General features: G+C 43.0%; 1 protein-coding gene across 3 annotated transcripts in view; it reads left to right on the plus strand.

The window, feature by feature from the left end:
• LOC119848611 (killer cell lectin-like receptor subfamily G member 1) overlaps nt 1-20,563 on the plus strand; it is a 46,915-nt gene extending 26,352 nt beyond the window's left edge. The window contains exons 1-6 of one of the 3 annotated variants that reach the window (XM_043513796.1): nt 8,558-8,691; nt 18,126-18,221; nt 18,602-18,700; nt 18,772-18,923; nt 19,781-19,884; nt 20,097-20,563. In XM_043513796.1, coding sequence (XP_043369731.1) covers nt 18,128-18,221; nt 18,602-18,700; nt 18,772-18,923; nt 19,781-19,884; nt 20,097-20,208 — 561 coding nt within the window. In that variant the 5' untranslated portion in view covers nt 8,558-8,691; nt 18,126-18,127 and the 3' untranslated portion in view covers nt 20,209-20,563. Of the gene's footprint in view, nt 1-8,557; nt 8,692-18,125; nt 18,222-18,601; nt 18,701-18,771; nt 18,924-19,780; nt 19,885-20,096 lie in introns of those variants that run through there. The other 2 variants (XM_038384642.2, XM_043513801.1) reach the window with 2 other exon arrangements.
• Nucleotides 20,564-26,781: the final 6,218 nt, after the last annotated feature.

Raw genomic sequence — 26,781 nt, forward strand, 5'->3', positions numbered from 1 at the left:
TCTGGAGAATCCAGGGGCCTTGTTGCAGAAATTATGTCAAGCTCACTGAGGAGTATACAGAGCCTCATACATTTGTTATAAAGCTCTCTGAAATCCTTTGGGATGAAAGGAGTTATCTAATTGTAAAACATTATTATCATTGCTATGGACTGTATGATAAGTGCTCATGACTTACACAGCATCATCACAGGATTTCTGTTACTGGCTGTATTAAGACTGTTAGTTCTGATTCTGGTGGCTACAGAGTCATAGACATTACAGATGGAATAAATCTTGTTAGTTTATTCTGCCCATAACCCTACCAGTGTGGGATTACTCATGAAACTACATTTTCTAGTGTGCTTCCAATCCCACTTTAAATGCCCAAAGCCATGGAACCTTCCCCATTTCCCTTGGGCAATAATTCTGCAGCATACTGCATCTTAGGGTATGTCTACACAGCTTAAAAAAAACCTTGTGGCTTGCCAGTGCCAGCTGGCTTGGGCTTGCAGGGCTGGGGCTGTTTTATTACTGGATAGACTTACAGGCTCAGGTTGGAGCCCAAGCTCTGGGTCCCTTCCACCTCACAGGGTCTTAGACCTCAGGCTCTAGCCCAAGCCTGGAAGTTTACACAGCAATAAAAAAGCCCTGCAGCCCAAGCACCACCAATCTGAGTCAGCTGGCATAGGACAGCCACAGGGGTCTAGTTGCTGTGTAGATGTACCATTCGTGTCAGGAAGTTTCCCTTGATTTTGGAATAGATCCTCTGGTCTAGCTGAGCTGCACTTGGCATGAAACTGGAGGGGGGATGGGTTGGAAACCAAGAAGATTTTAGGACACCATTTATCCCTTGGATAATGGAACAGATCTGCATGGGTCTAGAGCCCTGGTGCAAGTTGGAGCAGCTTGAAGTCAGATCTAACTTAACAAGCTGAACACTGGTTGTGAGGAGCCATTCTGCCAGCCAGTGACTACCTGGATTTAGGGATCCCTATGGACCATAACAAAGCAGCTCATGTGGAACCTGGTATCTCATCCATTTAGTCTTAATTTTCCCTTTCTTAATTTAACTCATTACTTTTAGTTATATGCCTGTGAACCACCCTAAATAATTCATCCGCCTCATTGGTGTTTATGTTTATCAAACCTTAGTAGACTATATTATGGCCTGTGCAATCATTGTCTAGCTAAACTCGGCTTCCATGGAATTACCGCAGTAAATGGGAGGAAAATTGGGCCATATATATTTAGCTCATTTAAAATTTTCCTGTTAAGTCAGTTCTTCCAATGCAGCTGATTGGCTTTGTTGCTGACCTCTGAACTCCCTCCAATTTGTCAATATCTTTCTGGGAAGATGCACAGAAATGAATGTTTCAAGTCCAATGAAAAGGAGAACACATTTTTTGACCAAAAACATTAGTTTCTTTTTCTTATTCTTATGTATTATTTGTATTATTGTAGTGTTTACAAACCCTAGTAATGGACCAGGATCCCATTGTGCTACCCACTGTATAAACACAGAACAAAAAGACAGTGGGGTGTTCATCCCACACTAGCCCTGGAAGGGTTAATAGAAGGTATGTTTTCAGGAGATGTTGTACCTGCCTGGTCTCTCTCTCCATCCAGAGAGGGAACAAACAGAGACCCACAAACAAAACCTACCCCCCTCAAGATTTGAAAGTATCTTCTTTCCTCATTGGTCCTTCTGGTCAGGTGCCAACTAGGTTACTTGAGCTTCTTAACCCCTTACAGGTAAAGCAATTTAGTACAGCTGCCCTTATCTCTATGTTTATGACATGCCTCCCAAATCACTGATGGTGCTGGACAGCCTGTTCCACACTGGCTGTGATTTCTTCCTGGAGCTCTAGGAGAAAACAAAGTTAATAAGACACACGCACCTCTAGACATACTACTGATTATATAAAAACTAACAATATTTTCCACATTTTAAGGACGATTTTAACCGGTTGATTATGGAAAACTTTCACGGGAGAGTGCATCAGCCACTTTGTTAGAAGCCCCTGAAATGTGTTGTATTTCAAAATCAAAATCTTGGAGACCTAAACTCCACTGAAGAAATTTTTTGTTATTTGCGGTACAAATCGCCTGTAATATCCAGCCAAGCCTGAGAAGGATTGGACCTGTTTTTCTTTACTTTGAGACAGGCCACTTTTGGGTAGCATTCACTTTGGCCTGTAGGGGGTTGATAGTTCCTTGACCCATCTGATGTCCAAGGTACATCACTCTGTTTAGGCCTATTTGACACTTTTTAGCCTTAACAGTTAGTCCTGCCTCCCTTATGCGCTCAAAGACTTTTCGTAGATACTCCATGTTCTGCCCATGAATCAGAAAATATGGCCACATCGTCAAGGTAGGCAACTGCAGATTCTCCCAAACCTGCTAGGAGACTATCTACAAGTTTCTGGAAGGTGGCGGGTGTATTTCGCAGCCTGAAAGAAAGCATATTAAATTCATATAGCCCCTTATGGGTGATGAAGGCTGTCCTTTCCTTGGTAGATTCATCTAGTGATACTTGCCAGTACCCCTTGGTTGAGTCTAAGGTAGAGATGAACTGGGCACATCCCAGTTTCATAGAATCATAGAATCATAGAATATCAGGGTTGGAAGGGACCCCAGAAGGTCATCTAGTCCAACCCCCTGCTCAAAGCAGGACCAAGTCCCAGTTAAATCATCCCAGCCAGGGCTTTGTCAAGCCTGACCTTAAAAACCTCTAAGGAAGGAGATTCTACCACCTCCCTAGGTAACGCATTCCAGTGTTTCACCACCCTCTTAGTGAAAAAGTTTTTCCTAATATCCAATCTAAACCTCCCCCATTGCAACTTGAGACCATTACTCCTCGTTCTGTCATCTGCTACCATTGAGAACAGTCTAGAGCCATCCTCTTTGAAACCCCCTTTCAGGTAGTTGAAAGCAGCTATCAAATCCCCCCTCATTCTTCTCTTCTGCAGACTAAACAATCCCAGCTCCCTCAGCCTCTCCTCATAAGTCATGTGCTCTAGACCCCTAATCATTTTCGTTGCCCTTCGTTGTACTCTTTCCAATTTATCCACATCCTTCCTGTAGTGTGGGGCCCAAAACTGGACACAGTACTCCAGATGAGGCCTCACCAGTGTCGAATAGAGGGGAACGATCACGTCCCTCGATCTGCTCGCTATGCCCCTACTTATACATCCCAAAATGCCATTGGCCTTCTTGGCAACAAGGGCACACTGCTGACTCATATCCAGCTTCTCGTCCACTGTCACCCCTAGGTCCTTTTCCGCAGAACTGCTGCCGAGCCATTCGGTCCCTAGTCTGTAGCGGTGCATTGGATTCTTCCATCCTAAGTGCAGGACCCTGCACTTATCCTTATTGAACCTCATTAGATTTCTTTTGGCCCAATCCTCCAATTTGTCTAGGTCCTTCTGTATCCTATCCCTCCCCTCCAGCGTATCTACCACTCCTCCCAGTTTAGTATCATCCGCAAATTTGCTGAGAGTGCAATCCACACCATCCTCCAGATCATTTATGAAGATATTGAACAAAACGGGCCCCAGGACCGACCCCTGGGGCACTCCACTTGACACCGGCTGCCAACTAGACATGGAGCCATTGATCACTACCCGTTGAGCCCGACAATCTAGCCAGCTTTCTACCCACCTTATAGTGCATTCATCCAGCCCATACTTCCTTAACTTGCTGACAAGAATGCTGTGGGAGACCGTGTCAAAAGCTTTGCTAAAGTCAAGAAACAATACATCCACTGCTTTCCCTTCATCCACAGAACCAGTAATCTCATCATAAAAGGCGATTAGATTAGTCAGGCATGACCTTCCCTTGGTGAATCCATGCTGACTGTTCCTGATCACTTTCCTCTCCTCTAAGTGCTTCAGGATTGATTCTTTGAGGACCTGCTCCATGATTTTTCCAGGGACTGAGGTGAGGCTGACCGGCCTGTAGTTCCCAGGATCCTCCTTCTTCCCTTTTTTAAAGATGGGCACTACATTAGCCTTTTTCCAGTCATCCGGGACTTCCCCCGTTCGCCACGAGTTTTCAAAGATAATGGCCAAGGGCTCTGCAATCACAGCCGCCAATTCCTTCAGCACTCTCGGATGCAATTCGTCCGGCCCCATGGACTTGTGCACGTCCAGCTTTTCTAAATAGTCCCTAACCACCTCTATCTCTACAGAGGGCTGGCCATCTCTTCCCCATTTTGTGATGCCCAGCACAGCAGTCTGGGAGCTGACCTTGTTAGTGAAAACAGAGACAAAAAAAGCATTGAGTACATTAGCTTTTTCCACATCCTCTGTCACTAGCTTGCCTCCCTCATTCAGTAAGGGGCCCACACTTTCCTTGGCTTTCTTCTTGTTGCCAACATACCTGAAGAAACCCTTCTTGTTACTCTTGACATCTCTTGCTAGCTGCAGCTCCAGGTGCGATTTGGCCCTCCTGATATCTTTCCTACATGCCCGAGCAATATTTTTATACTCTTCCCTGGTCATATGTCCAACCTTCCACTTCTTGTAAGCTTCTTTTTTATGTTTAAGATCCGCTAGGATTTCACCATTAAGCCAAGCTGGTCGCCTGCCATATTTACTATTCTTTCGACTCATCGGGATGGTTTGTCCCTGTAACCTCAACAGGGATTCCTTGAAATACAGCCAGCTCTCCTGGACTCCCTTCCCTTTCATGTTAGTCCCCCAGGGGATCCTGGCCATCTGTTCCCTGAGTTTCCCCAATAGCTCATCTGTGTGTGGCATTGGATAGTTGTCTAGGCAAGTTACAGCATTTAGCTGATGGTAGTCCTCACAAAAGCATATTTCCCCATCTGGTTTGGGAACTAGAACCACTGGAGATGCCCATGCACTTTCAGAGGAGCAGATTACACCCATCTGTAGCATGTCCTGGATCTCCCATTCTATAGCAGTTTTGTCTTGAGGAACCACCTGGTAAGGTTGGCCTCTAACTGGGTGAGCATTACCTGTGTCAATGGAGTGGTATGCCCGTTCGGTCCATCCTGGGGTGGCTGAGAACATCGGTGCGACAGCTCCTTGATCTGCTGTCAGGGCAAATGGCTGAGGATCATGGAGAGGTTCACTTCTACGCCACTGTCACTTTTTCCTTCATAGTAGACACCTTCAGGCCAATCAGCGTCATCTCCTCCCTGGGCTGTAAACTGAAAAACCTTGAATTCTTTGGAATAAAAGGGCTTTAGAGAATTAACATGGTACACTTTAGGCTTTAGGTTTGAGGTGGGGGATGCTATGAGATAGTTAACAGCTCCCAGGAGCTCTTGGACAGTAAATGGCCTTTCCCACGATGCTTCCATCTTATGAGCCTGGAGTGCCTTTAAGACCATGACCTGGTCCCCTACTTTGAAGGAACGCTCTCTGGCATGTTTATCATATTAGGCCTTTTGCTCTTCCTGAGCATCTGTTAGGTTTTCTCCAGCAAGGGCTAAAGAGTCTCAGAGGGTGTTTTGTAGGTTGGTTAAAAAGTCCAGAATGTTAGTTCCTGGAGAAGGTGTAAACCCCTCCCATTGCTGTTTCACCAACTGTAATGGCCCCTTAACCTCGCAGCCATACACAAGTTCAAAGGGTGAAAAGCCCAAACTGGGATGTGGTACAGCCTCATAGGCAAAGCGCAACTGTTGCAACACTAGGTCCCAATCATTGGAGTGCTCATTTATGAATTTACGTATCATGGCCCACAAAGTTCCATTAAACTTCTCCACCAGGCCATTTGTTTGATGAGGAGTGGCAACCAAGTCGTTCAACCCGTGAGCTTCCCAAAGGCCTTTCATGGTCCCTGCCAGGAAATTAGTTCCCAAATCTATAAGGATGTCAGAAGACCAACCTACCCTGGCATAAAAGTCTGTTAATGCCTGGCACATGCTTTTAGCCCTGGTGTTGCTTAGAGCTACTGCTTCCGGCCATCAGGTGGCAAAATCCATGAAAGTCAGTATGTACTGCTTTCCTCTGGGTGTCTTTTTAAGGAAAGGACCCAGAATATTGACAGCTACTCTCTGAAATGGAACCTCAATTATGGGGAGTGGCTGGAGGGGGGCTTTGACCTGGTCTTGGGGTTTTCCCACCCTCTGGCAGACCTCACAAGACTGGACATAGGTAGAAACGTCCTTGCACATTCCCTCCCAGTGGAATGACTTCCCCAAATGATCTTTGGTCCTGTTCATCCCAGCATGGCCATTAGGATGATCATGGGCTAAGCTCAAGAGCTTTACCCTGTACCTAGCTGGAACTACCAAATGTCTTTGAGGATGCCAGTTCTCCTGGTGTCCACTAGAAAGAGTTTCCTTGTATAAAAGTCCTCTTTCTAGAACAAACCAGAACCTATTAGAAGAGCTGAGAGGTGGTAGGTCACTCCGTGCTGCCTTCCAAGCTCCCTGGAGGCTCTCATCCACTTCATGCTCTGCTTGAACTGTGGAAGAGATTATATAGATGTGTAACTTTTAATTTTTCTTGGATGCAGTTTAGCCCAAGCACAAGGAAAGGCATATTAAAGGATTTTTTTTATTTCAGGCAGCTCATGGAGCGCACAATTCCCTCCTTGAAGCTTTGTGTCATTTTCCTCTGGTGAATTATACTTTGTCTTTAGAAATGGGTCCAATCCAAAAACTTGGAGGCAAACTTCATTGAACTTCAGGGAGTTCAGATCCAATCCAGACTTTGTAGTTAGTCACAACTCTAAAATCCACTTAAACAGAGTCTAAAATTTCTGCCATTATAAACCACCAGAAATGAGCCATCAGGAGCTGAGCAACACAATGTCACACTCCTTCCAAGAACCAAAGGAAACAAAGACCTAAGGAAACCAAGAGCAAAGGTACTGTCTTAATAAGCCGCTGACTTTATACTTTCTTTTACTGACCATAGTCAGAACGCCTCTTCCTTTTATGGCCCTGACTCTTGATATTTGGAATGGTAGAGTAAAAATATCCCTCTGTATGTCACACAGCATCAAGTTATGGGTGGGGGTGACAGCATGTAGGACCAAATAGGGTTGTTGTTCATGGAGGTTTCAAGCTGGGAGCTCACAGTGCTGGCAGGCATGACAAGTACCTATTTTCTCCAAAAATTCTCATTGGCTGCCAGAGTTATTGAGGCCCAGATACTCACAAGTATTTAAATCAATGGGAGTTAGGTGCCTACCTATCTTTGAGGACCAGGGCCTGTGTGTCTAATCAATGAGAGACAAGGTGGGTGAGGTAATGTCTTTTATTGGACCAACTTCTGTTGGTGAGAAAGGGAAGCTTATGAGCAACACAGAGCTCTTCTTCAGGTCTGGGAGAGTCACAGGAGGCATTAAATAGGTTGCACTGACCAGTCTGTCAGTAAATCCTCAACCTTTCTTATCCAAACTGGGATAGAAAGATTATCCATCAGGTTACTTTTGAACAGATTATTACTGTAATCTAGTGAGAAGGAATCCTGAGATATCTGATTGGCTCATTATCTAATAGGAGAAGTGCAAACAGTGCACTGGGCCTAGGATGCTACTCCAGATGACAGTGCTGTACAGGCTGGTAACGTGGACAGATTGGGGACTCTGAAGAAAAATACTGGCAGAGATTGAGAAATGAGCCACACTTCTAGGGAAAAAGAAAAGGAGGACTTGTGGCTCCTTAGAGACTAACAAATTTATTTGAGCATAAGCTTTTGTGAGCTACAGCTCACTTCAATAAATTTGTTAGTCTCTAAGGTGCCACAAGTCCTCCTTTTCTTTTTGCGGATACACACTAACACGACTTCTAGGGAGTGCAGCTACACATCTTTGTCCAGCAGGTATTACCATTGACATGGAGCTGAGACTCAGATGATATTGGAATCAATTAATATACTAATATGCCCACATTTAGGGAAATAATCTGATATAACTCATATTTCAGGCTAAACAGATTCAACAGTCCTTTTTTTTTTAAGTTTCCTTCAATCATTATTAACTATATTTGTGTATTTTCCCCATCATGTTTTTAAAAAGAGAAGTCTAAGAGAAGATGTGATAAAGGGTTATAAAACAGTGAATGAGACAGGGGAGGCCATTCAGGAGATCCTATTTATCCTTTCCTTTGAAACAAAAAAACATAATGGTTCAGAGTGAAATTAAAAATTCAGTACATTGTAAATGGCTAGAATGAAATATTCCATTGATGTGACATAAACTAACCTGCGGAACTCCAAACTCCATGATATTCCTTAGTAACCTGCTGCTGAGAAGTAACCCCACACGTTCATTGAGATTAAAATAAGAATTAGACCTGAATCTCCTCTCATTTACACTGATTTCAATAAAAGAAAAGGAGTACTTGTGGCACCTTAGAGACTAACAAATTTATTTGAGCATAACCTTTTGTGAGCTATAGCTCTCTTCATCGGACACCTGATTTACATCTGAGTCAAGGAAGAATCAGTCACTTCCATCAATGAACTATCTTCAGTGAACACTTTGCATCGAGGGAGGTCTTTTCAAATTAACAGCCAATGACCTTCCTGTGCGGTTTCAGCAGGAACATCATGAAGTGAATAACCCATTGTCTTTTGGCTTGCATGGTTGATCTTCTACCAGGACAGCCAGAATGAAATATCATCTTTTCTCCCTTCGGGATTCATATATACAGGACCAGAAAAGATTGAGCACAAATTATCTACCCTAGCTCTCCAGCCTCTTCATAAATAACTACAGGTACAGACAAAGGTCTCATGGCCAAATACATATAAAGCTTTTATTATTAGAATAGAACATTAATGTTGGTAAAATGTACTTGTGTTTTCTAATTCAAGAAATGAGTGAAAGTGTTTTCCTGAAAGATATTATACAGACATGTAACTTTGATTTTTTTTCCTCTTTAGGGATTATGTATTTAAAGATTTATAGTTGTGAGAGTCTCTGTGACCTATAGTCCTTTGTTTATAGTCCTGTGATCTCCTCCTCCTTCAGGTAACATTAGTTAAATATAGAGATGAGTCTGATCTAAATTCCTGGGTCTCAACAATTTTGAACTGTCAGGAAATCATCTGACCCATCTTTAATTATTTTGTCCTTAAAGGCAAAATCTACAAGTTCAGCATCTGACAAGGAAGGTGGTAGAAGGAATATATAGGGATAGTAGGAAAACATTTGATATAGACTCTCAAGAAACCATGCTTGAGAAAAAAGTTTACATTGGTTTGTCTGTGAATCAAGACATTTCACCTGAAAGCTGTTGAAGGTTGTAAGCAAAGAGAGAAGGAAAACGACGACGTATGATCTTGTGAAGGGGGTACCACATAGGACTGTGTTGGGCTGCGTTTACTTCACATATTTATGCATAATCTGTAAAAGTGAGTAAATAACATAATAATGAAATATTAAATGGGGAAAGTGCTGTGAATATCATTAAGGAGAGTGAAATAATATAAATCTCCCTAGAGAAGTAAGAAATATTGACCGGTAATAAAGTAAGAATCAACCTGGACAAAGTGCAAGATACTACATTTGGGGGAAAATAATCTGAAACAATGGAATGTAATAGTTACTAAGGGCAGAATGCTCAAAAGGAGTCAAGTACCTAAGGCCCTATTTTAGGTTCTTGAATCTTAGTTTTAGCTCCACCGTGATGTACAAAACCCCATGACAAATCCTGTAAGCACCTAAACTCACTCAGTGTCTAAGTTTTTGCAATAAAATTGCCCTAGGTGCCGGAATTTCTGTCTTTAGGCATATACATGGACAAAATGGGGTAAATGAGGGGTGGGTGGGGAATGTTGTCAAAAAGAAATCTATAGCCAATATTCTTGGAGAAAATGAACAATGTGACTGATCTGGCCAATTTGATTTCTGAACCACAGAGAAGTTTCAGTTAGTCAGGACTTGCTAACCACATTACCCTACCTGATATCCATGCCTCCATGAAAGAGCAACATTGGGAAGCTAGTTATGATTTGCTATTGTTCTTGCACTGAATTTCATAAACCCACTGACAACTTTTCACCGTGATTATCCCATGATAAGATCTACAGGCCCTGCATATGGGGAGGCAGCAGCTCTCGCTAATGACCTAAAAGTCTGAGCTTGATAAGTTTACGTGTGGGGGGGGGGGGGTGGTATGACAGGACTGCCTACAATGGCAGGTGGCCCATCGGCAACTGCCAGTAGCAAAAATCCCCAATGGCAGGAGACAGGACACTAGATGGGGAGGGCTCAGAGTTACTACAGAGAATTCTTTCCCAGGTATCTGCCTGATGAATCTTGCCCACACGCTCAAGGTCTAATCACTCACCATATTTGGGGTCAGGAGGAAATTTCCCCCAGGTCAGATTGGTAGAGACCCTGGGGGATTTTGCCTTCCTCTGCAGCATGGGTCACGGATAATCTGCAGGTTTAAACTAGTGTAAATGGTGAATTCTTGGTAATTTCAAGTCTTTAAATCATGATTCGAGGACTTCAGTAACTCGGCCAGAGGTTAGGGTTCTATTACAGGAGTGGATGGGTAAAGTTCTGTGGCCTGCAATGATGAAATTCTACTGCTTTCTCTAGATCTCCCTTGACTTCATTCGTCATTCCTTTGAGATATTTATATGCTTCTCCAAAATCGTTCTCTTATTACTAAAATGGTTTGGCATTGTTATATACCACAGCTCTTAGATTCCAGAGCGATCAGGTACCTTTGGGAAAGTAAGATAGTGATGTTGAAATTAGTACCACATTTCGGAAGGAAAAATCAAATGGGATATAACTGGCTAGGCAGTAGTACTGCAGAAAAGGATCTAGAAGCTACAGCAGATCACAAATTTAACATGAATCAACAGTGCCACACCATGGCAGAAAAGCAGATGCCATTCTGGGATGTATTAACAGGTGTTGCATCCGAGAAGTGAGCTGTAGCTCATGAAAGTTTATGCTCAAATAAATTTGTTAGTCTCTAAGGTGCCACAAGTCCTCCTGTTCTTTTTTGCGAATACAGACTAACACGGCTGCTACTCTGAAACCTGATATTAACAGGAGTGTCATATGTAAGGCATAGGAGGTAATTGTTTCACTATACTCTGCACTGGTGAGGCCTCAGGTGGAGTAATGTGTCTGGTTTGCGGCAACATACTATAAAAAAGATGTGGACAAATTGGAGAGCGTGCAGAGGAGAGCAACAAAATTGTTAAAATGTTTAGAAAACCTGACCCATGAAGAAAGGATTAAAAAAATGGGCCAGTTTAATCTTGGGAAAATAAGACAGAGGGGGGACCTAATAACAGCCTCCCAAAACTTTAAGGGCTCTTTAAAAGAAGATGGGATCAATTGTTTTCCCTGTCCACCAAAGGCAGGACAAGAAGTAATAGGCTTAATCTGCAGCGAGGGATATTTAGGCTAGATATTAGAAAAAACTTTCTAACTACACCCCAGAATTGTATTAGCCTTTTTAGCAACTGCATCATATTATTGACTCATATGCAGTTTGTGATCCACTATAACTCCTAAATCCTTTTCTGCGTAGCCAGTTATTCCACAGTTTGTATTTATGCATTTGATCTAACTTTCCTAAATGTAGAACTTTGCAATTCCTTTTATTGCATTTCATCTTATTGATTTCAGACCAATTCTCAGATTTGTCTAGGTTATTTTTTAAGAGCAAGTTAGACAAACCTTTGTCAGAGATGTTTTAGGTATACTTAAACCTGTCTTGGTATGAGGAGATGGACTAGATGATCTCATGAGGTCCCTTCCAGCCCAACAATTCTATGATTCCATAACCAAAATGGCTGGAAGTAAAAAATAAAATAAAATTCTATCATAAGAAAGGGTACATTGATGGGGACTGTGCAGTTGTCACAGGTGAAGAGGCAATTGCATGGATGCAAAGTGCTATATTTATGAGTAGTCAGTTCTTTCATCAAAGCCTGATACATTGGCACAAGGAGGAACATGGAAACCATGACACCTGTATCTTACACTGCGAGTTAGTGCGCAAAAGTCAAGGTGTGAATCTACTGCATACTAACTCACCATGTAGACAAAAAGAAAAGGAGTACTTGTGGCACCTTAGAGACTAACAAATTTATTAGAGCATAAGCTTTCGTGAGCTACAGCTCACTTCATCGACAAAACAACACCAAAAGGAGCTTGGCCAGAATAAGAAGCAGATGCTTAAATCTGCTAAACCACAAACCATTCAGGATTTTCACCAGCCAATCAGAGCACTCACAGCATCCCAAGTGGCTGTCTTTCCACTGCCAATTCAACTGTACTTTATTGTGAAAGGGTAAGTAGTTCAAAAGCAAATACATTTTCAAAAGCATTTTACTACCTGTCTCACTACAGAGCTGGAAATGGTCAATTTTATGAATTTGTTTTATTTTTCATCAAGAAGTTCAAAAGAAAAACATGTTTCTAATTAATAATTTAAGTGAAATGAATTTTCTCATTTCAAAAATATCAATTTCAAATGATTTTTTCTACATTGCTTCTGAGAGTTGAACTGGGAACTATCGGATAGGTACCCAGAGAGCACTTTGACTGGAATGGATTTATAACCGTGGTAGCATGGATGCAGGGCAAATTTGCAATGATTCTTCGTATTAATCACCATGGGAAGTGAGGTCACATTGAATCATGTGTGCTTAAACCAAGTCTATTCTACTTTTTAAATAACAAACAGTTCCATTCTCTAGTGAACAAAAAAACATGTGTGTTTGGGAGGTGAAGTGTGGGAGTACCTGATATTGATATTTGGTTGCAGACAGTTTCCTGTAAAGTCAGGGGACCAGGTTAGCAGATTGGTTACTCTGTGAAAACTCTGCACCATAGAAACAACTATAAATTGTTGTGTTGAGGGCAGGAGATGAGTGGGGCTGCTGTTTGTCTGAGAAGGCTCAGAATGTGAAGAAAGCAGACAATACTGTAGAAACACTCTAAATATTATGGGACTATGCAGTGTTGTTGTAGCCATGTTGGTCCCAGGATATTAGAGACTAGGTGTGTGAGGTAATATATTTTATTGAACCAACTTCTGTTGGTAAAAGAGCTGAAGAAGAGCTCTGTGTAAGTCGTAAGGTTGTCTCTTCTGAGCTACACCTCACCCACCTTATCTTTCTAATTGTGGGACTTTTTTTTTTGCATTTGCCTCTTTATATTGTCTGTACACTTTCTCTCTCACACACACGCGTGCGCGCGCGCACACACAGAGTAAACAATTAAATTTGCTAATATGAGTTAAACTGGAAGTAAAACTGTAATGTTTAACTTCAGCATTAATTCATATTTGTTCTCAAGTAAGTAACGAGGAAGTAAAACATTACAGTTTTACTCCTTGTTGCTTACTTGTATTTAACTCTAAAAGTCCCCTTGTTCTGAGTGCTCTGGGGAGGGTGATTCTTATGAGTAATGTGAGTAAGCTACTTCCCATGTATAAAGTATAAGCCTTCAAAAGACATTCCTATTTCCTCTGTTGGCTGTTGCTGACCTAATAAAAGGATAGCCAGACAATCTCTCATGTAACAATAAAGAGAAAGAGTACATAAGCTCAGCTTGAAACAGAACCGTAATTGCTCACTGTGAATTTTTTCCTTGTTTGATATTTTTAAAAATCTATATGTTTTAAATGTAAATGAAGTTCCCACAAAATGTCCAGTCAGCTGCACCAGAATGCTGGAGAATCCAAGGAACTTGCTGCAGAATTTAATCTCAGCTTGTCAAGGAGAATATGGGTCCTTGTTAATACTTCTTAAACCTCTGTGAGAACTTTTGGAATGAAAGGAGCTAAATGTGATTTTATGAGAGCTGGTTGAATTTTTTTGTTTGTAATTTTTCCAATAAAAATTGACTTTAAAAAAGTAACATTTTTGGGGAAGGATTTTCTTTAAGAATCTATTTGTTCATTGAAGCAATAATTTTGAAATGTTGAGATATTTATATTTTCATATTCCCCTTTTGACCTTCCTCTTTTCTGATTTGCCACTGAATACAGTGTAGTGTATCATGTCTACATTTTCCTTTTTCTTCTGTTCCTTTTTCCTTTAACCACTCTAGCTTTTGAAAACTTCCTCCAACTATGCAAAAGTTGCAGAGTGGCAAAAGGAAAAATTAAACACTATACTGCAGCTCTTCCAAATTTGCAGAAGTTTTTCAAAGTTACAAAGTAACATAAGGAAAATATGAAAAAAGTGAAGGAAAAGAACCCTGGACATCATTTATTTCATTGCATTCTATGGCAAAAAGGAAAACCAGGATGGAAAGAAAATCAAAATTTTAAAATTCAATTTAAAAAAAGATTCTAAGATTTTGGGGGAAAACATTTCATGGGCAATTTTATAAAAGTGAAAAATTGATCAATTTCAAACACTGCAAAATGGAAACAATTTCAAAATATTGGAAGTTTGCCACCAAATTGTTTTTCCATTTATTGACCAGCCCCAGATATTATTGTTATTCTTATGTACTGTGCAGTAAGTTCTCAATACACACATAGTAATTTAACAGGATTTCACTAGGCCAACTGATTTCTTATAGAAGTTCTGAGAGTTGAACTCAGTATAGCTGGCAGTAAATGCTAAGTAAACATATATTGGTTTCAGAGTAGCAGCCGTGTTAGTCTGTATTCGCAAAAAGAAAAGGAGTACTTGTGGCACCTTAGAGACTAACAAATTTATTAGAGCACTTACTCTAAGTGATCACTCTCCTTACAGTGTGTATGATAAACCCATTGTTTCATGTTCTCTGTGTGTGTATATCAATCTCCCCTCTGTTTTTTCCACCAAATGCATCCAATGAAGTGAGCTGTAGCTCATGGAGGATGGTGTGGATTGCACTCTCAGCAAATTTGCGGATGATACTAAACTGGGAGGAGTGGTAGATACGCTGGAGGGGAGGGATAGGATACAGAAGGACCTAGACAAATTGGAGGATTGGGCCAAAAGAAATCTAATGAGGTTCAATAAGGATAAATGCAGGGTCCTGCACTTAGGATGGAAGAATCCAATGCACCGCTACAGACTAGGGACCGAATGGCTCGGCAGCAGTTCTGCGGAAAAGGACCTAGGGGTGACAGTGGACGAGAAGCTGGATATGAGTCAGCAGTGTGCCCTTGTTGCCAAGAAGGCCAATGGCATTTTGGGTTGTATAAGTAGGGGCATAGCGAGCAGATCGAGGGACGTGATCGTTCCCCTCTATTCGACACTGGTGAGGCCTCATCTGGAGTACTGTGTCCAGTTTTGGGCCCCACACTACAGGAAGGATGTGGATAAATTGGAAAGAGTACAACGAAGGGCAACGAAAATGATTAGGGGTCTAGAGCACATGACTTATGAGGAGAGGCTGAGGGAGCTGGGATTGTTTAGTCTGCAGAAGAGAAGAATGAGGGGGGATTTGATAGCTGCTTTCAACTACCTGAAAGGGGGTTTCAAAGAGGATGGCTCTAGACTGTTCTCAATGGTAGCAGATGACAGAACGAGGAGTAATGGTCTCAAGTTGCAATGGGGGAGGTTTAGATTGGATATTAGGAAAAACTTTTTCACTAAGAGGGTGGTGAAACACTGGAATGCGTTACCTAGGGAGGTGGTAGAATCTCCTTCCTTAGAGGTTTTTAAGGTCAGGCTTGACAAAGCCCTAGCTGGGATGATTTAACTGGGACTTGGTCCTGCTTTGAGCAGGGGGTTGGACTAGATGACCTTCTGGGGTCCCTTCCAACCCTGATATTCTATGATTCTATGATTCTATGAAAGCTTATGCTCTAATAAATTTGTTAGTCTCTAAGGTGCCACAAGTACTCCTTTTCTTTTTTTAAACATATATATACAATTTTTTTTGTATCAGCCAGAGGGGATTGTAGTTGAACGCTCTGAATCATCACTAAAATAAGTGGTGTAATAATGGCTGAGAGAAAGTGAGGAAACATACTCAGCACCATTGTGTCCATGAGGCTTTCAGATATGTGTGTGTTTCTGTAAACTTGAAAAAGAAACAAAATGTCGAAATCATACTACAGATTGAAACTCTGAGGAAACTGGAATCAATAACTATCCCTTTTCACACACAAAAGGCCACACAGTCTTCCATTATTGGAAGGGTTCTATTGGTAGGCTTGGAAAGATTAGATTTTTATCGATGAATGTTGATAAACAGTGATTTCACCAGACACACACAAACTGAAAAGAAAATATTTCTATCAATAATTATCAAAATTTACAGATAGTCAAAGTAAGACAAATGCTTAAGAACATATTAGAGTTTGATTTAAGACTAACATTTTGACTTATGATGTTGACAGTTTGTGTTTTAACTGTTTTACATCTTTCATTGTTTAAATCTCAACATCTACTGTCATTAAATAATTATTGTCTGACCCTCCATAACTTTCCACAACTGTAACAACTTAAAGAGAGAAAAAATCTTTAGAAAATTGCTTAAAACTCATAATTTTGCACAACTGTGAATTTAAGTTGATCAAAATTTAAAAACTTAAAAATAAAGACAAATATTATACATTGAAATTATTAAAAAAAAATAAAAAATGTATTCTTCCAAGCCTATCTATAGGACACTGGGGAAAAGTTTCTATTTCATCAGAATGTCACTTAAGCGCCATCACCCAGAAGCTGCTTATTGAGTTGTATACAAATTTGTTTTCTTGTCTCATATAGTAGCTTAATTACTTCACCATTTAAATAAGGGGTGGGCAAACATTTTGGCTCAAGGGCCACATCTGGGTGAGGAAATTGTGTGCAGGGCCATGAATGTAGGGCTCGGGCAGGGGGCTGGGGTGCAGGAGGGGTCCAGGATGCAGTAGGGGGCTCAGTGCAGTGGGTTGGGGTGCAGGAGGAGTGTGGCAGGGGGCTCGAGGCAGGCAGTTAGGGGGCTCAGGGCAGGGGGTTGGGGTGCAGGAGTGATCTGGGCTGTGGCAGGGGGCTCAGGGCAGGGGGCTCAGGGCAGGGGGTGGGGGCTCAGGGCAGGAGGTTGGGGTACAGGAGGGGTTCAGGGTGCAGGCTCCAGCCCAGCATTGCTTATCTTGAGTGGCTCCAGGGTGGCAGCAGGGCTAAGACAGGCTCCTTGCCTGCCCTGGCCCCCTTCTGCCCCCAGAAGTGGCCAGTATGTCTGACAGTGGCTCCTGGGGTGGGGTGGGTCAGGCGTCTCCGCTGTGCACTGCCCTTGCCTGTGGGTACCAGCTCCGAAGCTTCCATTGGCCGTGGTTCCCTGTTCCCAGCCAATTGGAGCTGTGCGGAGTGGTGCTTGCAGGCGAGGGCAGCACACAGAGCCCTCTGCTCCCCCGCCCCCGGCCAGGGGCTGCAGGAATATGGTACTATCCGCTTCCGGGAGCAGCGCGGGGCCTGGGCAGGCAGGAAGCCTGCATTAGACCCGCTGTACCACAGGGCTGGCAATCATGCTGGCCAGATTGAAAGCCCTGACCAGTCGGATCCAGCCCATGCCCTGAGCCCCCACCCCCTGCCCTTCCCTGATTTAAATGGTTCCAGCTAGAGTTTGAAGTTAACATCATGATTATAATGAGTGTCATTTGAATCCTGAGAAGATAGCCTCTTTGCTCTGAATTGTTTGTGTTGGGATAGAGGTGTGCACGTTTCCTGTGTCATTACAGTTGGTATTGTTCATTGCAGAGTTAATAACTCTTTATTTCTCCACTGTCGTGCTTCTATCAGGTTACTCAGAAGTGATATCAGACTCCTTCTTCTCTAGGAATACAGGACAAGGACAGATACACCACATAAAGTTGTGTTCCAAATTTTCAGCTTCTTCTTAAGGATCTACAGGTGCAAATATATCCTTCCTGGCGAAGTACTCCTGGTGTGTTTATCGTTAGAGAAGTATATCATTTGTGCTGTAAATTCAGAAAGATGTGATGATATTTACAACAAATAAGATTATATAAATGTGTAACTTTTTAATTCTTCTGTTTTTAATACAAGCAGCAAGAAAAAAGTATATTAAAGAAATTATTATTTTAGCCAACTCATGTGACACACAGTTCTCTCCTGTTCTAGTGTATTACGATTTGTCTTTAGAGATGGACCCAAACTGAAAAACTTGATCCAAAAGCCAATCAACTTTGGGGAAGTTCATATCAGATTTTGCAGCTAGTCACCTCTCTACTAATTTCTTATCTTAGCCCTGTAAAATGGTCTTAAATTTCCACTCTTATAACCCACTAGAAATGAGAAAAAAAGAAACTATCTACATGAATACAAAATTTCTCACTTCTCCTGAGCAGCAGTTGACTCAAAGACCTGAATTTGCAGAAATCAAAGGTATTGTAAATGATCAAGCAGCTGATATTCTGCCTTTTGTTGTATTGTCTTTAGTTAAACAACTTACTACTTCCTCTGCCCCAAGAGAGATTTTTAAGGATATTAAAATAAGAATGTTCGTATATTATATCAATCAACACCATACTAGCAGGGAGATAAAAAGCAGCACATAGCACAGAAGCAGGGCGGTTTGCAGGTGAAGGGCTCTGACAGACAAGACAAATTTGTTGCAAGCACTCTCATTGGCTGCCAGAATTACTTAGCATCTAGTGAATGGAAATGTTATTTGGTTTTCAGATATGGTTGTGTGTTATCTGACTTCAGATACTCAGGACAGTGGCTCATTCTGCCCATATTTATGTTTCCTGGTTTCTTGATAGGTTCCCCTGCTCCAGCTCGTCCCTGGCAGATCATTGCAGTCATTCTGGGGATTTTCTGCCTGGTGTTGTTAGGAGTCTCAGTGGCCTTGGCTATCAAGTGTAAGTATTTTCAGGAAAGACACAGAGTCTCTGACCTGAGCCATTATAAGTATTTTATAATTCCTTTACAGATCATTCCTGTCCGGGATGCCCTGACCAGTGGGTACGATATAGAGACAGCTGTTACTACTTCTCCAATGAGAAGAAAGATTGGAATTCTAGCTGGAATTTCTGCTCTGCCCAAGACTCAGGGCTCTTGGTAATCAGTGACAACAGGGAAAAGGTAAATGCCAGTAATGCAGCCAAATCTGTAGCAATATGATTGGCAGATGTGATAGTTTGGAGCTCTGAGGAAGGGCTGGTTGAAAATTTTTCATCAAAACATTTTTGACAGAAATGGGTGTTTTGACTAAATGGAAATTTTCATACCAAGTGTCTATTTTCCTCACAAGTTTTAGATTTTGGAAAATTGAACACCCCAAAACTGAAAATTTTGGGAGTTTGACTGAAATGTTTTGGGTTTCATCTGAAAATTTTCAGTTTTTGAAAATCTAAATATTTCTAGTTTCTGGGGGTTGGAGTTTTAGGTGTATAGTCAGAATTTTCCATTTTGGTAGAAATTTTCCACAGAAAATAATACCATCTTTGGACCAACTCTACCTGTGAGATTATGGGAGACTGACATTTGGTGCAGAGTCCCATAGGTTATGGGAGAACAGGCATTAGAAATGGAGATCTGTAAAATTATGGGATGAATGACATCTGGTAAAGAATTGTTTAGCCCCTTCAATTTCTAGTTAAGACACGTAAAATAACATAAGTGAGTGCTGGGACATGCTCCTGCTCCTCCACATGCACCCTGAAGGTATGAGGTCTTTGCTCCCCTTCACCACCCGTTGGGATCACCACTAGTTCCCAAATTCTCAATTCTTATGGGTCTTTCCCACAAGTACTATGACTCAAAGAAGTATTAAAGAGACTGAAATTGCTTTGCTCACAGAGTAGGTCTTAGTCAGCGGGAATCACAGTGGTCTTTCTGAAAGGTTGGAATATTTTACTCCCTTACGTTATGTTGCTGTTTTTTGCCCAGGGTGATTTTCTTCAGATCCTTTGTCCCTTCTGTCCTTCTTCCCCTTGTAGAACCTGTTCCTGGGGTTCCATATGGAAGAACACTGGATTGGATTGACAAATTTCAATGGCTCTGGCTGGGCCTGGGAAGATGGCTCGACATTCAACGATATAAAGTTGGTTTGATTCAATTTTTAGTTTTGGGGTTTTCAGTTGTTTTCAAGTCCATAAGACAGATCCTGAGCACCTTACTCAGTGTTTACTCAGGAAAAACTCCCTCTGAAGTCATTAACCAGAATATGGGTGGACTAAAACATGAGCCTTTCAGCAGGGAATCTTTCACTATTTTTCCCACAACCCATCTGCGTTCCTTTTGTGTCCTTTGCAGGGTCACTTCTAACAGCCCCGTGCAGCACTGTGCTGTCCTATTAAAGAATGCCCTCCATGCCTCCAGCTGTACAGTTCCTTTCCTATGCATCTGTGAGAAATCCCTCAAGTAACCTCCTGCTGCACTTTCCCACCAAATATTCTTCACTCACACTCAGCCAATACACCTGAATCATGAACCCATTAAAGATGCTCTTAGCTTTGTTCATGTGCGACAAGTTTGACAGTATTCCTAAGTACTTAGCAGCATGTACTGCCTTGTGGGAGACCAAGGTTTGATTCCTGCTGTAATGTAGGTATACAATTGTGTCTAAGCATCTAGTTAAAGCAGCATCAACTGAAAAAGCTGAAGTTCTTGTTAATACATGTATTGTTGATTAGCTTTGTATTTATATTTTTAGCACAGTTGTACTGTGGCTCAGACTGACAGAAATTAAAATGTGTTTAAAAAACTCAATAAAGGAAAATAATGGGACAATATTAAGTATTTCTCCATTAAAGATGATACCTCACTGTTGTATTTGGAGTGAAGCAAGCGGCATGAGTAGGATTAAACTGGATTTTTAATTAATTCACAAAATGTTACAGTTACACTGTGTGTCTTTTCCTCTTTAGCAGGATTGCTTGAGTATTCTCAAGTAATTATTACATTTACTCACTCCTACCCTACTCAATTAACCTTTAGATATAGTACTTTCCCCAAATGGAGGGAAATACTCTGGCATGACTCATATTTCAAGCTAAACAGATTTAACATTTACTCCCTTTTCTTCTGCTTTCTTCAGCAATTATTAGCTATACTTGTGATTTTTCCCCTCTGATTTTTTTTAAAAAGAAGACTAAGAGGAGATGTGATAGAGATCTGTAAAACAAAGAATGGGACGAGGAAGCCCTTCAGGAGCATCTATTAGCTTTTCCTATGTCCCGGTCTATACTATGAGAGATAGGTCGAATTTAGCCACATTAGGTCGATTTTATAAGGAATGCGTCTACACAACCAACCCAGTTCTGCCGACCTAAAGGGCTCTTAAAATCGATTGCTGTACTCTTCCCCGACGAAGGGAATAGCACTAAAATCAACCTTCCTGGGTTGAATTTGGGGTCCTGTAGATGCAGTGCTTTGCAATTCGATGGTATTGGCCTCCAGAAACTATCCAGAGTGCTCCAATGTGACCACTCTGGACAGCACTTTCTACTCCAATGCACTAGCCAGGTACACAGGAAAAGCACTGAGAACTTTTGAATTTCATTTCTTCTTTGGTCAGCGTGGCATGCTCGGCAGAACAGGTGACCATGCAGACCCAGAATCGCACACGAGCTTCAGCATGGAGCGAACGGGAGACACTGGTTCTGAATGCTGTATGGGGACAAGAATATGAGCAAACAGAACTCTGATCCAGCGGAAGAAATGCTGATATATATGCCAAAATCGCACAGGGCATGGTGGAGAGAGGCTACACCAGGGACACACAGCAGTGCCATGTGAAAATTAAGTAGCTCAGGCAAGCCTACCAAAAGACAAAGGAGGCAAATGGTCACTCTGGGTCAGAGCCCCAGATATGCCACTTCTACGATCAGCTGCATGCCATTCTAGGAGGGGACCCTACCACTACCCCACCACTGTCCATGAACACCTGCAAGGTGGCAGTCTCATGCAACACAGAGGAGGATTTTATGTATGAGGAGAAGAATGCGCAGCAGGCAAGTGGTGAATCTGTTCTCCCTGGCAGCCAGGATCTTTTCATCACCCTGAAGCCAATACCCTCCCAGGGCATATTGCTCCCGGACCCTGAAGGCAGAGAAGGCACCTCTAGTGAGTACACATTTGTAACTACAGTACAGGGTTTAAAAGCAATAGTGTTTAATGTTTGATTTGCCCTAAACAATTGGGATGCATTCACAGCCAGTGCAGCTACTGGAAAAGTCTGTTAATGTGTCTGGGGATGGAGCGGGAATCCTCAGGGACATTTCCATGAAGCTCTCCTGGAGGTACTCTGAAAGCCTTTGCAGAAGGTTTCTGGGGAGTGCTGCCTTATTTCGTCCTCCATGGTAGGACACTTTACCATGCCAAGCCAGTAGCAAGTAGTCTGGAATCATTGCAGCGCAAAGCATGGCTGCGAAAGGTCCTGGGTTTTGGTTGCATTCATGTAACATTCGGTCTTTATCTTTCTGTGTCAGCCTCAGGAGAGTGATATCATTCATGGTCACCTGGTTGAAATAGGGGAATTTTTGTAAGGGAACAGTAATGCCATTTGTTTTGTGATCCCCGGCACATTAGATCCCAGTCATGCTGGGCTGTTTGTGCTTAGCTAAAAGGGATCATCCTGGAGAATAGCCATGCTGTGGGGTGAGGGGAGGTGTGTGCTGCACATCCACCCCAAAACCGCAGCCCCTCCTTTTAAATGGCAAATCCAATCGGCATTGGTTGCTATGAGAAAGGAGGGCGCTGCAGTTTGAAACCATTCCCACATGATATGAACGTGGAAGAAGCCAACCCCGCAAACTCTTTGGCTTACCATGGCTGCCTGGAAACCAAATTCTGTTGCCCAGCCATGTGTGATGTGTCACTATACCAGCAGGCGCTCAATATAAAAGGCAAAATGCGACTTTGTACCTAAAACACATGTGCTGTCTACTGTGAATTGCTTGATTTGCTGTGAAAGAGTCTCCCTTTTGTTCTCAGAAATGTATCTTCTTAAATTCTACTCTCCCTTTTTTTCCCCCCTGCAGGTGCAAATGTTTCTATGCTCTCCCTATCGACTCCATCCCTCAGGTAATCGCAGAGCTCATGCAATCCTCCTGCACTGATAGGGCACAGCTGAATGCCTGGAGGCATTCGGTGGCAGAGGCCAGGAAAGCATTTAGTGAGCATGATCGGAATACACAGGAGGAGTTGCTGAAGCTAATGGGGGAGCAAATGGACATGATGAAGCGTCTGGTGGAGCTGCAGGAAAGGCAACTAGAGTACAGACCCCACTGTATCCATTCTGTAACTGCCTGCCCTCCTTGCCAGGTTCCATATCCTCCTCATCCAACGCCCAAGAACGTGGTGGGTGGGAGGGGAGGAGGCTCTGGGCACCAGTCACTCAACTCCAGGGGATGGCCCAATCAACAGAAGGCTGTCAACAGAAGGGGGCAGCTTTGCATCGAGGACAAACACACACAACTGTCACACCGTAGCCTGGTCAGTCATGAAACTGGTTTTCAAAGCTTCTCTGATGCACACCTCACCCTCCTGTGCTCTTCTAACCACCCTGGTGTCTGGCTGTTCAAAATTGGCTGCCAGGTGATTTGCCTCAACCTCCCACCTGCAGTAAACATCTCCCCCTTACTCTCACAGGTATTATGGAACACACATCAAGCAGCAATAGCAATGGGAATATTGCTTTCACTGAGGTCTAACCTACTGAACAAACAGCGCCAGCACTCTTTTAAACATCCAAAGGCACATTCTAGCACCATTCTGCACTTGCTCAGCCTATAGTTGAACTGCTCCTTGCTGCTGTCCAGGCTGCCTGTGTATGGCTTCATGAGACATGAGAGCAAGGAGTAGGCTGGGTCCCCAAGGATAACTATTGGCATTTTAACATCTCCAATAGTAATTTTCTGGTCTGGGAAGAAAGTCCCTTCTTGAAGCTTTTCAAACAGCCCGGAGTTCCAAAAGATGCGAGCATCATGCACCTTTCCCAACCATCCCACGTTGATATCAGTGAAACAGCCCTTCTGATACACCAGTGCTTGCAACACCATTGAGAAGTACCCCTTGTGGTTTATGTACTGTTTGGCAAGGTGGTCCGGTGCCAAGATAGGGATATATGTTCCATCTATTGCCCCACCACAGTTAGCAAAGCCATCCATTATGACCTGCACATTTCCAAGAGTCACTACCCTTGTTAGCAGAAGGTTATTGATTGCCCTGGCTACTTGGATCACAGCAGTCCCCATGGTAGATTTGCCCACTCCAAATTGATTTCTGACTGACCGGTAGCAGTCAGGCATTGCAAGCTTCCACAGAGCTATGCCACTCGCTTCTCAACTGTCAGGACAGATCTCATCTTGGTATTCCTGCAATTCAGGGTGGGGGGAAAGCAACTCACAAAGTTCCATGAAAGTGGCCTTATGCATGCAAAAGTTTTGCAGCCACTGGAATCATCCCATACCTGCAACACTAGGCAGTCCCACCAGTCTGTGCTTGTCTGCCGGGCCCAGAATCGGTGTTCCACTGTATCTACATGGCCCAATGCTGCCATGATATCCCAAATGCCACATCCCATGCTTTCAGGAAGATCTATGTCTGTGTCCTCCTCACAATCTTCCTCGTACTGGAGGTTCCTAGCTAGGCTCTGCACATACTGCAGGATAATGCGTGAGGTGTTTAGGATGCTCACAAAAGCAGTGTGCAGCTGAATGGTCTCCATGCTTGTAGTGCTATGGTGTCTGCACAGATAACTCAGGAAAAAAGTTGCAAAACGACTGTTTGCTATTGCTTTCAAGGAAGAGGGATGGGAGACTGATGACATGTGCCCAAAATCACCCGCGACAATGTTTTTGCCCCATCAGGCATTGGGAGTTCAACCCAGAATTCCAATGGGCAGTGGGGATTGTGGGCTAGCTACCCACAGTGCACCACTCTGTGATTTGATGCTAGCCACAGTATTGAGGACACACCTAATGCACTTAGTGGGGACATGCACGATTGACTGTATAAAATCACTTACTCAAGATCAACTTCCATAAAATTGATCTAATTTCATAGTGTATACATGCTCTATGATGTAAAAGAACCAGAGATTCTCAATGAAATTAAAAATACTGTAAATTGTAAATGGATAAAATGTACTATTTCATTAACAAAATGTAAAATTAATCTGTGGAACTCAGTGTTTCAGGATATTCCTGAGTAACACATTGTGAAGCAATAACCCCACTAGCTCAGTAATATTAGAACAAGGATGAGACAATTGTGGACCCGATTCTCTTCTCATACTGGTTTTACTCTGAGGTAATTCCACTGAAGTCAAAGGAGTTATTCTCAACTTAATAGAAGTTAAGTAAATCACCTGTAGCAAAATAAGGGTATGTCTACACTACGAAATTAGGTTGAATTTATAGAAGTCAGTTTTGTAGAAAGCGTTTTTATACAGTCAAGTGTGTGTGTCCCCACACAAATGCTCTAAGTGCATGTAGTCAGCGGACTGTGTCCACAGTACCGAGGCAACCGTCGACTTCTGGAGCTTTGCACTGTGGGTAGCACTGCCCATTTGAATTCTGGATAGAAATCTCAGTGCCTAAAATATTGTCACGGGTGGTTCTGGGTACATATCGTCAGGCCCCCGTTTCCTCCCTCCCTCCATAAAAGTAAGGGCAGACAATTGTTTTGCGCCTTTTTTCTTGAGTTACCTGTGCAGACGGCATACCACAGCAAGCATGGAGCCCGCTCAGATCACTTTGGCAATTAGGAGCACATTAAACACCACACGCATTATCCAGCAGTATATGCAGTATTAGAACCTGGCAAAGCGAAACTGGGCGAGTAGGCGACGTCAGCGCGGTGACGAGAGCAATGAGGACATGGACACAGACTTCTAAAGCATGTGCCCTGGCAATGTGGGCATCATGGTGATAATGGGGCAGGCTCATGCAGTGGAACGCCGATTCTGGGCTTGGGAAACAAGCACAGACTGGTGGGACCGCATAGTGTTGCAGGTCTGGGATGATTCCCAGTGGCTGCAAAACTTTCGCATGCATAAGAGCACTTTCATGGAACTTTGTGACTTGCTTTCCCCTGCCCTGAGGCGCAAAAATACCAAGATGAAAGCAGCCCTCACAGTTGGGAAGCGAGTGGCAATAGCCCTGTGGAAGCTTGCAACACCAGACAGCTACCGGTCAGTTGGGAATCAATTTGGAGTGGGCAAATCTACTGTGGGGGCTGCTGTGATGCAAGTAGCCAATGCAATCAAAGATCTGCTGATATCAAGGGTAGTGACCCTGGGAAATGTGCAGGTCATAGTGGATGGCTTTGCTGCAATGGGATTTCCTAACTATGGTGGGGCCATAGATGGAACCCATATCCCTATCTTGGCACCGGAGCACCAAGCCAGCGAGTACATAAACTGCAAGGGGTATTTTTCAATAGTGGTGCAAGCACTGGTGGATCACAAGGGACGTTTCACCAACATAAACGTGGGATGGCCGGGAAAGGTACATGATGCTTGCATCTTCAGGAGCTCTGGTCTGTTTCAAAAGCTGCAGGAAGGGACTTTCTTCCCAGACCAGAAAATAACCGTTGGGGATGTTGAAATGCCTATAGTTATCTTTGGGGACCCAGCCTACCCCTTAATGCCATGGATCATGAAGCCATACATAGGCAGCCTGGACAGTAGTCAGGAGCTGTTCAACTACAGGCTGAGCAAGTGCAGAGTGGTGGTAGAATGTGCATTTGGACCTTTAAAAGCATGCTGGCGCAGTTTACTGACTCAGTTAGACCTCAGCAAAACCAATATTCCCACTGTTATTACTGCTTGCTGTGCTCACCACAATAGCTGTGAGAGTAAGGGGGAGACGTTTATGGCGGGCTGGGAGGTTGAGGCAAATCGCCTGGCTGCTGGTTACACACAGCCAGATACCAGGGCAGTTAGAAGAGCACAGGAGGGTGCGGTGTGCATCAGAGAAGCTTTGAAAACCAG

The sequence above is a fragment of the Dermochelys coriacea genome, chromosome 1 (genome assembly GCF_009764565.3).
Source record: "Dermochelys coriacea isolate rDerCor1 chromosome 1, rDerCor1.pri.v4, whole genome shotgun sequence".
Classification (NCBI taxonomy): domain Eukaryota; kingdom Metazoa; phylum Chordata; order Testudines; family Dermochelyidae; genus Dermochelys; species Dermochelys coriacea.